At 35.3% G+C, this 13,918-nt stretch overlaps 1 protein-coding gene across 3 annotated transcripts in view; it reads right to left on the reverse strand.

Moving 5' to 3' along the window:
• The window catches only part of LRRC49 (leucine rich repeat containing 49), a 49,438-nt gene that overhangs the window by 25,957 nt on the left and 9,563 nt on the right, over window positions 1–13,918 (reverse strand). The window contains exons 1-3 of one of the 3 annotated variants that reach the window (XM_037395673.1): window positions 11,543–11,627; window positions 9,930–10,073; window positions 6,444–6,505 (exon numbers count right to left, since the gene is read on the reverse strand). In XM_037395673.1, coding sequence (XP_037251570.1) covers window positions 6,444–6,505; window positions 9,930–10,064 — 197 coding nt within the window. In that variant the 5' untranslated portion in view covers window positions 10,065–10,073; window positions 11,543–11,627. The other 2 variants (XM_037395674.1, XM_037395672.1) reach the window with 2 other exon arrangements.

Consider the following 13,918-nt stretch of genomic DNA (forward strand, 5'->3'; position numbering starts at 1 on the left):
TTTTATTTCTTAAGAATAAAACATGAATTTTGCCTGTACAACTCCCACCCATCAATACTGTATATGATAATTACAAGTATTTTGAAACACCAACAGCTGCTGCTGTTAAACTTCTTAATCTCTTCACACACAGATGAAAAAAAGAGATGCAGAATAACATGAACTTGTTAACTATGGGCATATAGTTTCACCTAAAAACTCCCTCAAATAGGATACATAACTCATATTCAAAAAAATAATACAAGGTGTATTTGCCATCAAAGCCAGCATGAAAACCATGGAAAACAAAAAAAAATAAAAAATAATTAAAAAAAAAGGCAGCCAACCACAAATACTACAGAATAATCCTGGGTGTTTGCAACACCATTAAGTATCAGAAGAAAAACAATTACAAAAGCATTATATTATCTTCAAATCAGATCTGTCTATTGTTCCAAGTTCAGTCGTCTACAAACAGGTGCAAGTTAGCTTTTTAGACATCTGATTTGTTTTCTGACAAAAATAACTGGTCTGTGTAAAATGTATTTAGAAATGTATAGCCTGTATCATGTTCCTTGCATTAAAGACATCATGTGAAAAGAAACCAGCTAACTCATAAACAGTATTTTTAAACAGAGAAACAAACAATTTATAAAAAAAAAACAACCAAAACCTGAACAGTTACAGAAATATATATGACTCCCCAACACCCTTCAAGAAATCGATTACAGCATATACACGTACAAATGTGCGCCCATGCTTAATGCACTTTCACCTTCGAAAGTCAGGTCTATGTTATGAAGTTAAAGTTTAAGTGGAAAGTGTGAAATAATTTGACTTGCTATTTTTGAGAATGAAGTTAAAAAAAATCTGAAAATTACAAAAGAATCAATGATGATGACAAAAATTTAAACAGAGAATTACTTTACTAGATAAAAAACCACTTAATGACATTCTGAAAGAAGAGACCATTTCTGAAGTGGAAAACAGGGAGTTACTGTGATTATTTTTCTTTATATTCTGACAATCTCACTGATTGCATCAATTGGTTATATTTCTTCTCATTCTTGGTGGCAGGAAAAGAATTCCTCCACTACTACTTGTAAGGCACCAGTACTTGGAAAGCTACCAAACCTTGAGTATACCCTGTGTAACCAAGGGATCAGAAATAACATGCAGTACAGACGTTCGTATTAAAGACTGACACTGACTAAAGTGACAACTGCCTTTATCATTGGTATCACTCAACTTTCACAAAAGCATACAATAATCTGCTGAGGACTAACGTTCAGCTGCAAAGGGCTTCAGATCCACCACGTCAGATTTTCAAATGAGATATCCCTGAAAAATTCTAGATATGCAATAAAACAATTTCTGCAACAAAAGAAATATAGATAAAATATAAAAATATCATCACCAAATAGCACTCAGTCTCAACCAGCAGAAGAAAGGCCGGGATACCAACATAAGCTAGCAGGAATGAAGAGAAGATACCACCCAATACAAATCTCAAAAACCCCAATACAATTAGTGCAGCATGCAAGTAACTTCGACATGATATACCCAACAGATGCAGCTGAAAAAATGAGAGTGTGAAGTGGAAGACACTACTACCTTTCTGCTTAGTACATTAAAACAACACAAGAACTGACAGAAAATGAACTCTGTACAGACCCCAATGAAGTGTATCTGAAGAATTGGGTGTTTTGTACATGTGGTTAAGACTACAAGTTTGACTATTATTTTCTGCTTCTTTTTGTGATCCAGCTTCTTTTCCATAAAAAAGTTTATGCAACCACATTTCTGGAAGATGAGGCTGACATATTCCTTAACATACATATTGAATATGTCCTGAAGATAAAAGATAATCTTCCCAAATTACACATAAAGCAAACTCATAAACACATTAAAATAAGAACAGATAACTGAATTTCCACCAGGCTAGAATAGATATTGTTCGACAAATATGAACATTTTTTGCTATTCAAAATTAGCTTCAAATAATGTAAATATATTTCTGAAAAGCATTAAACATACTTACTCCAAGCACTTCCCACTAAACATTCAGCTGAACAGTACTACTGCCATTACATGAGATTTACAGATTCTTAATAAAACAAATGCCTTCAGGAAATGACAGAAAAGTTGAAAGTTTGCTAGCGTTTTCAAGACTTTCCACTTATACATACTGCTGTGCTTTGAAATTCTCAGTGCTTTAGCAAACAAGAACATTCACTCTGGAGCTGAAACAGATGTGTTTGCTTTATGCTGCTTTTAGCCGCCCTATTAGCGGCTCAATTTTAAAGCTAAACAGTAGTGCAAAATACCTATGTTTTCACATCTTCGTGTACACATATGAAAAACAGAGTTTCAGAAAATCAGAAATTTCATGTAGAAAACTTAATATACTGTACTTGTCGCACTGGCACCCCAACCCTAAGCCAAGCAAAGCTATACTGTAACACACTTACCAAACAGACTGCATACTTTACAACCAAGCTTCTGCTTCCCAGCATGCAGACTGCTGCGACAGAGCCAAGTGGTGACCACCCTATGGGAACCAGAGGCCACGTCTCAATGCTCTCTCTAGCCTCTGTTCACCACAAAGGAGTCTTTACCCTGCTCACAAAATACAAAGCAGCTGTGGATGATGCTGTTTCAGACTGCCTCAGTCAATCTCCTCAACCGGAGTGTCTGCTTCTCTTTCCAAAAGACCTTCTCCTGCAGGAGTTCCACTAAACTACAGCAACCACCTCTCCTTTCCTGTTCTTCTTTCTTCTTTCCTAAATGAATTTATCTTTACTAAAATGGTAAGTTTCAGCAACACAGAAATGAGTTGTGAATTTGGGCTGATTTATCAAAAAGTGTTTTCTGGAAATCTTTTCAGAATAGATCAGTTTTACATCTTGTGTCCATGCTCAGATTCCTGCATCCAATTCTCCCCTCTGTCAGAGGGGATGCAAACCCAATTCTCCCGCCTCCCACAAGAATGTGGCAATTACTAAGCAGCAGAGTATTCTGGAGTGATGTAAGCTCAACCTCCAGAAGTGATCTGCATTCACATTTACACAGTTCATGAGCAAGGACACAGGAACACTCATCCTGTCACAGCCTACTGGCTTGGGAAGACAGTTGTTTATTCTCTATACGTTTGCATCAATTACTTTTTAATAGCATGTTCCACAAAGGCGAAAAGCTCTGGAGAAGAAAAGCAACATACTCGCTGGAGTCTGACAGGGCACCCAAGAGGAAACTGTATGTTCAGAAAACATTCAAAGAAGAAAACTTGGGTTTTTCCAGGTTTCTAACCACTAAACTACTGATGACAATAACTATTATCACAGTCAAACTTTCATCCCCCTTGCACTGGTTTTGCTCAAGTATTTAACAACGTATTATAATTTTCATTCCACTAGGAAAAAAAAAAAAAAGAAAAAGATATTTTCTTGGGTTTATTAAGCCAAGAACATTCCTTCTCTCAGGTTTCCAATTCAGCAACCAAATGAAGAAAAACAGAAGTCCATTGAGCTCGTATCCAATTTTTTTCCATATGGCTAGACAACATGTCTTACTAAATGAAAAAGCCACTATGATGCTGATCTGGACAGCAGTGAAAAATACGTATTTTGTTTCCAAGATTAAAAAATAGTCTTCCCTGGTTTCACATTTTGAAATATGAGCAATAACCCTCTTTCTGAATCTCAGTGGCATATCTTTCCTGAAGAAAAGTTTCTGTAACCTCTTTGCAGTACCACGTTCAGTTTCAGAAAGGGATTTTTCCCCCTTCTTTATAACTTGTTCTATAGATACATGTTACCTTCAGCCATCAGGCATGAATGCCTTCAGTTTTTAACTGCTAAATTTTTGGGGGCTGAAGACAGAAGTAGGACTTCCTTTGTTTCAGATCAGCATCAATTTCTACAGCATTTGGTTTTAGCTTATATTATTATCTTGCCAATACATCCTGTTTGACTAAAAGCTCTGCAGCATTCTGAGGCCTCCTCTGAAGCAAAAGGGGAAAAGAATGCGATTAAACCCATGATAGATTCTCATGCCTTAAATAGTGAAAAATTTTAAGAGGCATTCCCAAATCTTCTGCTAAAATATTAATTCATACATGTCAGTATGTGTCAAATTTAAGACTCAAGGATTTTTGGTGACTTACAAAAATAGGAAGCAGCAACACCTTCCAAGGGAGTACTGCCTCAAAAATGCTACGTTTTTAATGATCACTAATCAAATATTTTAATGAACCTGTAACATAAATATACCCACGTTTTGGCAATTAATTTGTTATTTTTTCCATCTGCAGGTTTTCTCTATGCACCTACAGATAAATGAATTAGAATACCTGTGTATCAATTTGATTGTCTAAAATAAAAGCCAGTTGTATGGACACAGCTGTTTCTAGGAAAAGTAAGTGTTAAAAGTTATCTATGGCACTCTGTAAACCCAGGTAAGCAACTCGGAAACAGAAAATTATTTAAAAGGGTTGTAGGCATGTTCAGATGTAGCACAGCTATTCACTGGTATTACAGTTGCATACAAGTTCTTCAGTCAGTTCAAACAGTATCCAGCCAAAGTATCTGAAAACAGATGGTTAAGAGTATACTTTTCTATTTAATCATTTTCCTGTTAGAATATACATCTACTACATAAATCAAAAAATCAGGAATTAATGGGGGGTTTTAGCCTTCAAAACAGCTATAGCCAACCGAAAGTTATTATTTCAAAAACCCAAGCTAAATGTGATCATCAAAAGACATTTTTCAGTGTAATAATGACTGGTAAATAAAGGATTAAACGGATCCACTCACCTATCTACCCACATATGTACAAAAAATTGATAGAAGGGCGATGTCTTTCATTTGACATTAAGATTTTTTTATACCCATTTAAACTACAAATTAAAACCAAATGAATATATTTGCATGACTGTTCTAAACAAGTATTTCTAGCTTACAAGAAAACTTAAGACTAAATCTATCAATACTTCAGCTGAAACCCCAATAAATAAATACAGAAATCATGACAAATTACCAAGAAGCAAGCTACTTATTACATAAAGTTTGAGAAATCTAGTTTGAAAATCTCACAGAAAACCCAAAACATTTTTTCTTCTTTGAACACTGTAAAAATAACATGAATTTGCATAAAACAACATGAGAAAGGAATCGGAAAGCTATACAACATATACCAAGTATATAAAATGATACAGAAATTCCACTGACTGCAGTGATGCTCCCTGACAGCAAGGGAGCCAGCTACTGCAGTCCCCTCATTGTTCCTGCCAAGCTGAAACGTTTTTTCCAAAAAACAGAAACAAAAGGCATGCTTCGATTCTGGAAATTATTTAAGACAAGCAAAATGCTAACCCCCTCTCTTCATTATGCCAATTTAGCACATAAAATTAAAAGACTAGTAGATGAATTAATAGAAGAGCATGTTAAAGATTCCTGCAGTTAATCTCAGATTATTTTTTTATATGCTTAATACCCATGAGTATTTAAGGAGATCTACTGCATTTGTACTTTAAGAGCCTAAGGAACACAGACAAGTAGGTTGGAGCTGTCTGCAAAAAACATAATGGAGGTCAACTTAAAATGTTCCAAGTTTCTATTAGAATAAAAGCCCATGCTAAGCATAACATTTTATAGACAGCAGATATAAGAACAGCACTGTATTTCCAGTAATTAGAACATGAAGCATCACAATTATTTGATTCTAAGCAAAGAAGACTGGTGGTGATAAGGAATTAAAAAAAAAAAGGACATACTAAAGCAAAGCTAATGCAGGATTTTTTATATATTATTCTTCAAAATATTGGCACTAGTATAAATGCAGACTCAAAAAATGCATGACTACATAAAGCATAAGGCAAACATTTCTATCTGTTTATAACAAAATGCACTCACTCAATCACTTACAACTATAGAACCCCTGCTTTGAAAGTTGAGCTATTCTCCTGCCATCTGGTTTGAAAGGGAAATAACCGTAAATATACCTTTCAGACTTCAGTAATATACGGACAAGTAAAATACAAGCATGAAATAATCATAAGTAGAATCTGACTCAGCAGTTTGTGTAACTCCATAAATACAGTGATGTTAAATATAACATGCACCCTACGTAATGTTTCTTTAACATCTATCTAGTTTAACAGTAAACCAACATATTTATAAAACTATTTTAAATTTTTATCATTATTGTAAAGAGTATGTATTTTTAATTAAATAAAATTATCAAGTTCCTTGGTAGAATACTCATAGTACAACTACATCAAAATGTAAAGGATTTCAAGAATTTTTATGTTTAAAGTAGAAAATAGACAATGGCTTGATTATGCTGTTATGTTGGGGGGGGAAGTATCTGCACTCCTAGCATTTGAATTTAAGTTTTAATGAAATAAGCTCCAACAGGATACTTGAAATTATTGATAGGAAGCAAACTGCTATTTCCCTTACCTAGATATATTGTTGAAGCTGAGGAAGAGACGCTGGAGACGGGGCAAAGTATCCACATCTTTCTAGAAGGAAAGATAGAGGCATAAATTCAGTAGCTGAACGTAGCTTTTGAACCTCTCTGCTCTCCCTGATGAAATCCTTTCATTTCTATATGCTATAACCTTGCTGCAACATTGATTTGTGTTGAATGTGCAGCTCCATTTCTCCCTAGTGCAGACTGCAAAGGAGTGTTTCAGTGCAGATATCCATGCTGCAGAACAAGCTGCATCACTTGCAAAGCAAATGATGTTAATGAAAAGGGGATAAGGCTGTTGCTGGTTTCTGAACAGGCTTTTGGGAAATAAGCCAAGGTGCTGTCTCAGCACTTAAGATGCAGGATAAAGACACTGTAAAAAATAAAAATAAAGAAGTCGTGCCCATGCTGAAATCAGGCATTTGAAATGCAATACAGCAGTGCAATTAGCACTACCAAACAGCAGTGACTTCTGCCAGAGAATGATCTGAAGGACTCTGTCACCTTTACAATGAAAATTTCTAAGGAAGAATGTGTAATTGTCAATTTAATATATGCCACTAAAGCCCTTTGCAGAAAACTCCTAAATAACAAATAGCTCAATTATTAGTAAGATTAAACATATCAAGTAAGATCAAACTTCATTTATAAAATATTTCCATAATGGCCAGACAGCACAGTCTGCACTGACTCATATACCATTCAGACCGCACACCCAACCCCTCTGTTCTATGTCTGTATCTCCTTATCCTACTAAGGAGCATACTCCAACTTGCAATCAGTGGGCGCAAACCCATTACTTACACCACAGGGCTCACTACCTTGATTTTAGCCACAAAATCAAATCTACAGCCCTTCCTCCCTCCACCGAATTTGTGACATGTCTACATAGCACTGCAGAAACAGAAACAGTTCATTCTACCCAAAGAGGCAAACACAAGGCAGCTCTAAACAAACTATGTAGCTGCTATTAATCAAACACTGAACATGAGCTAACAAATGCTGCTCAAAGCGATAGCTCTGTATACAATAAGCAGGGCTTATTAGTAGCTCAGGTCTGCAGTTGCAAAACTCCTGGTTCAACGCTGTTCAAAATCCTCCCAGATCAGACCACGGAAAGATTGAGTTTATAACAGATTTACATCTGGACACCTCCTCTATCCCTAAGGCTACTTAGCATTGATGCTTCAAGGGGTGGGCAGGCATGGTACAGGTAGATACACACACGAAGACAGGCATGACAGGGTTGTACACAGTAATTCTTAAACAGCAACAATTTTAACTAATCAAAGAAGACTGCATTGGAGAATACAAAGCAATTTCCCCTGAAGACGGACTTCCACAACCAGCATGATATGCTGCTGTCCTGTAAAATATGTTGCAAGTTTCACAGGCCTGAGATGATCATTTAATCGCTCAAAAACTATAATCTGGTTGAGTAATTTGAATTATTTGACATAGTTAACTGCAATGGATATGGAGTTCAGTACAGAACCTCATTTCATTTGACAGCTGACAATATCGTCTTTCCTACAAGAACAATACTTACAGCAGGTAGGGGGTGCGAAAAATAAGGAAGGTTCACAAAAAAATGTACTAAAGGACAAGTTTTATATTGATTCTATTTCATGATTTGGGGATAACAAACTTTTTAGAATTTAAGTTAGATCTTTTCCTTTAAGGAATAATCAAATTTAAAAGCCACTGCAGTATTGTCATAGTAACTAACTAATGCAGTCCAAAAACTAAAACACAGAAACCAAATTCTTCTTAGGAACTTGAGTGAAAATTTTGCAGTTAAGTGCTACATCATAACTGTATCATGACTGACACCCACCCCACCCCCAGCGTCAACCATAAGAAAACCTAAACCTCATCTTAAAGGAAAAAATATCTAAAACCCCTCCCCCCCAACTACTCAAGTACTACAGCAATAATGTAACAAACAATATCTTGGATATTTTTTTCATAAAATTATATACTTATTTCTATGCTTCTGGATTTTCAATAATTTCATATTGCAGCAGATTCTGGATTTCAATACAAAAGTATTGCAGCTTTCATTTCATTAAAAAAAATTAAACAAATATTAGTAACAAAAATATATGTACATTGTTGTGCAGAGAGAAATAAACTATCATTAAAATAAGAAAAATATTTTATTTTAGGAAAGAAACATATATTTACTTTAGGTTTCAGGCAGTATGATATGTCCAAGACTTGACTTCATATGATTTAGGAGTCCTTCTCTATAGGAAGGAAAGTTAGTGTCATACTTGCTAAAATCGCCACCCAATTAAAATCAAAACAAAAAACCACACACACAACACACCATTCCACAAGAATTTAACCAGGGTTAAAAAAAAAAACCACACAACCAAAACCAAAAACACACAGACCCCACACTTACGCAAAATAATGTGATTCCTTGTACAGAACATCACCTTCTGAAACAGTGTCTCTGGCCACTAAACACGAAAACATTGAGATACAGCACAGAGTCCCAGCCTGTAACTCATTAATTTAAATTTCTTGCTGACTCTCCATTTGTGACAACAGAAAGCAAGGAGAAAGTATGAGCTACACCTGAGAGGGTGAAAAGGCAGCAGCTACAAACAAGGAAAAGAATTCTAGGTAACAAAATTCACGTAGGTGTAAGGTACAGTAACAGAATCAGCAATGAGCAGAAATTTCTTATTCTTGAAGTGTAAAACCAATTCATATATGGCAAGTAGCAGAAATTCAAGAAAGGAAAGGCTCAGCAGCAATAGGAGACACCAAGAACTAAAGCAATGACAAAGGCCAGAATAATCTAGCTCTTTAAGTAGACACTGTACAATTTTTGAAAAGCGCTTGTTCAAATAATCTACTTGCCATACCTTACAACTCACAAGTTGTCAAGTGAAAAGCTTTGTTTTTTAAAACATAAAGACTTAAAATACTAGGTTAAAGCTTAAATTGGAAAACTCTGCTTTTAAGATCAATACCTATTTTCTCTGCATTCGCCCTAGAAGTACCCATAAGGACATGAAATTTAAGATGGTCTCACTGCTTGGCTGAGCTACAGATATCAAGAGAGGGGTTTTTTTTCTAGGAAGCAAACTTGTATAGAACAGAAGTACCTAAAGTTGTATGTTAGAACCACAAAGCTTCTTCAGAATATTCCCTGCAACACCCTCCGCCCCAAGAACTATCATAAGTTACCAAGACTTGAATCACTACAAGTCATCATAGCATCAGAGATTATTTGGGTTGGAAGGGACCTTTAAAGGTCATCTAGTCAAACTCCACTGATCACATTTAAACAACACCAAAAATAAACTGCTGTACAAGTGTTGTAACAGAACATAAGCAACACAATAGAGAAAAGCACAAGGTTTCACAAATCTGAAATGCTGATATGATTTAATAGTGCATTTTGTTAAAAAAAACAGAAAAAAAAAAGAAAAAAAGACAAGAGTTCTGTTCCTTACTATAGCAGAGACTTTATTATGACGAAGGTTGAGCTCTGTGAGTGAATCCAGTCCATTAAGGTTTTCCACAATGGTTAGCAGGTTTCTGGCAAGGTTTAACACTCTCAGTTCACTCAAATGACTGATGTTTTCCATTTTAGTAATCTGTGGAAGAGGTATAATTATAAACATGGACATGTGTTTTATATAGATACATGTAGCATTTTTTAAGTATACATAAGCAATCAACTTAATAGCATACTGCTTGTGTATATTTCTAAACCATGATAGTCATGTCATAAATTGCTGAAAACAAGCTACAGTCTGCTAGAGATTAAGTACTAGTATTCACTTCACTAGTACCTTTCTAATCATACTGCAGTAAGATCAGTCAACACTTCCTTCCTATCAGAAATTAAATTACTTTGGCTGCACTGCTCCATAGCAGCAACTTCAAAGACACTGTAAAACTAAGACAACACTGATAATATTGTGGTATGCCGAAATCTGAAATTTTGTGCATGGTTGATCCTTAATTTGTCTGCAATGGCACACAAACGCACATCCAAATCTCCTGGCACTACGCTACAAGCATATGCAGCATTGTACCTTCCTATCATCACAGAAATCTGCACCGATTTCCCTTCATGCCTCTGAAAAGCCAGTAGCAGCATTCACAGCTCTACCTACAGGAGGTCCACAGGTAGACTTTACAGCAGGTCATGAGGAGAGGAACGTGCTGTGAGTCAAGGGCAAGGAACAGCCACAGCCCTCTGAAGAAAGCAATTATTCCAGAATTGGAACTTGTAAGGAAGTTTTACGAGCAGGTAATTGCTGGAATCAGAAGACAGACTCAAAAGCTAGAAAAGAAAGCAGCAGCATCCTTAGTTTGGATACACAGCGCATTTGCTTGACAGCCCCCAGCACTTCTTCAGCCACTCACAGCTTCCTGTGATTAGAAAATGGAGGGATCAAACAAAGCAACTAAACTACAGTAAACAGGCAGCTGCTGAGGTTCTTTATACTTAATACCCTATTTGAAAGATTCAGGCGATATTGACAAAAAAATAAATTCAAAATAACAGCAACTGCCCCTTAATTTTATTTGTGATTTCTAGAAATGCAGCTGTGTTTTACAAAGGCATTAATTATTGCTCTGTTGACACAATCTGGGTTCATTTCCTACTGTTTGTATTTCTCAAGGGTGATCGACTCAAGGATCTCTATCCAAATATTTATTTCTCATCATAGTGGTCTGGGATCTGTCCTCCAGCACCTATCCAGACATGCAGGCAGGACTTGCATACAGCAACATATCACGGAAAAGATGAATTTCTGCCACTGCACAGGGGGATATCCCATATTCTTACTGAAACCTATACTGTGTGGCAGAAAGAAGGCAGCAGGTTTTCCTGTGGAGAAGCCTTCCGCCTTTCACCAGGTTCCGCAGTGCATCCAAGGATACAGCGCACAAAGCTACTAAGAAGTATAATGAATTCCTTCAATTAGAAAGATCATCTGCTGAACTGCCGTAAGCTCCCTTCAAAACCCTGCACTCAGGCACGCTATTCCTCCTCAAAGCTGCCAACAGCACTTAGATGCAGACGAGCAAGATAGCGACTGGTGTCACACACCTTCCCAGTGATAATGAACTTTCTGATGCTTTAGACCAGTACAAGTCTGGCCATGCCAGTTTCCAGAAAGTGTCTAGCAGCTCCTGGAATGGGAGAAGAGGTAAGGTAGCTGTTATTTAATGGTTTGAGAACACATAATGTTGTTGGTAACTTTCATATATATACACATGTATATACATATATATGTGTGTGTATGTACATGTAAGTCTATGACATATGACTTAAATACTCTGCCAAAAAAAATTACTTCAGCAATTTTTCTATTAAAAAGCACACAAAAGTCAACAGCAAAACCAAAACTAAATCACATCTTCAAGCAACTTTTGATTCAACTGCTAATTCAACTATTATGCACCATCTGTTTGTGTATTATATGCAGAAAATAAAAACTATCAGGATACAAAAACATTACAGCAAATGTATCAGAAAATACCACCATTTAGAACAATATATTTAGACACAAAGACTTGTAAAAGCAAAGCCAAGAGCAGATGGTTAGCATGAAGAGCACAGACCTCTGCAGATGTCTGCCTAGCTAGAATTACAGCGTGCCACAGTGTAGAATATTAATTCTGGCATTTTACTATCAGGAAGATGACGATATCATCAGCAATGTATAGAAATACTCTTTATCACTTTGCTAAGTGTTAAGAATAACTACCTGCTTTTAGTACCTACTATTAGGTGTGGATCACATACAAGCCATTATCACCTCTTTTTAGAGGATTCAAATAATATTTATTTTACAAAAAAACCCTATGACTTCTCTAGTAATTCTAAATAAAGAATTATTATTAACCATTTTTAGTTGCTTTTTCAAATCCACAAGTCAAAGGCTTTACTTGTAAACACTGAAGAAAAACACTATTCTATTCTTTTGTTCACTTGTATGTTTGAATACTTAACTATGAAATACTCATTTCAGGAAAGATTGTTATGCATCACAATCACTCATCAATAATTAAACTGCACAAGAGTTGCACATTTGAATACACACTTCTGAGATTACTGAAAAGAAGTTCAAGTTGCTTTTTTTTTTTTTTCTTTTACTTATATCCTTGAACTTTTGGCAAGGAAAATGATTCACAGAGTTAAACAGAACACAAAAAAAAACCCTCTAATGACTTTTTAAGATTTATTTCTAAATAAAATTTCATTCTAAATAATGTTGGAATGAAAACCAAGTTAAACTTGACCCAACTTTAATGAGCTAGTTCACTGGAAGACAGACACAGTAAAGTCCATTTTTACCGTATCTAAAATAAAAGGGTTTTCAGAGATTTCTATGGAACATACATCTTTTATACTATTTACCTTGAGAACAAAGATCAAGCCAACAATCAGCGTTCTCTCTATTCAGAGTGCTTGGAAGCATAGTATTTATAAATTAAATAAATCCAATTAATTAATAAAAGTAAATAATCAAAAAATTAAATAAATAAATTAATTATAACTAAAATAAATTTATAAAATAAATTATAAATTAAAGAAAATAAATAAATTCAAAATTAAGTCTAAGTTGTCCTTTAAATATACCACACACACAACCATGTGCAGGGTCTTTGAATGCTATAGTATACGTCCATATTAGCATGTTAATAGCCATAGAAACAGAGTCTCTACTTAAAAATTTAATTAAATATTATTAAAGTGCTGTATTTTCTTACAAGTTTTTTACTGGGCAGTATTAAAATCAAGAGCCTTACTAAATTATGTAGGAAAATAGGCAAAGAGTAGTAACATGACAATGGAATTCACATTTTGTCCTTTTTGTAAAGCACAGGCAAACGCAGTGCTTCATTAGGTGTTACACTGATTTTTTTTTTAACCTTCTTTTGGATATTTATCATACGAAGAGATTTCCTTTAAGTAGTAATGCATTTAAAAGCTTGATTTGTAAAAAAACCCAAAAAACCAAAAACACAAAACCAAGGTTTATCATTAAGCATTGTGCAATACTATACCTCAATGTTACAAAGCACATCCAGTTCCCAGCACATTTCTCACTTAAGCAGAAGTCTCAAAGTTCAGACCAAATCGTATTATCAGAAAAATCTGGCACCCAAATAAACGAAAATACCTTCCCAAAAGTGAACAAAAAATGAAATTTTCCTCTGTTCTCCTCACCTCTGACCTCTTGTAAACATTCCAGTCTTGTAAGTACCACAATCTGTATTCCATCTATAAGACTGCTTTACACCCCAAGAGAGAGGGAGGGAGGGACTAAGGCTACAACAGGAATCTAGCTTTCTTCTTAACTGCTGCTACTCTATGAACATTAACAGAAGTAAGTAATTTCTAGCTAGGCTCTAGCACTACTTTTGAAAAATAAGATTAATGATGTTCATATTGTGGACATAGTGTATTTGAGGATTT

The sequence above is a fragment of the Falco rusticolus genome, chromosome 7, assembly GCF_015220075.1.
Source record: "Falco rusticolus isolate bFalRus1 chromosome 7, bFalRus1.pri, whole genome shotgun sequence".
Classification (NCBI taxonomy): domain Eukaryota; kingdom Metazoa; phylum Chordata; class Aves; order Falconiformes; family Falconidae; genus Falco; species Falco rusticolus.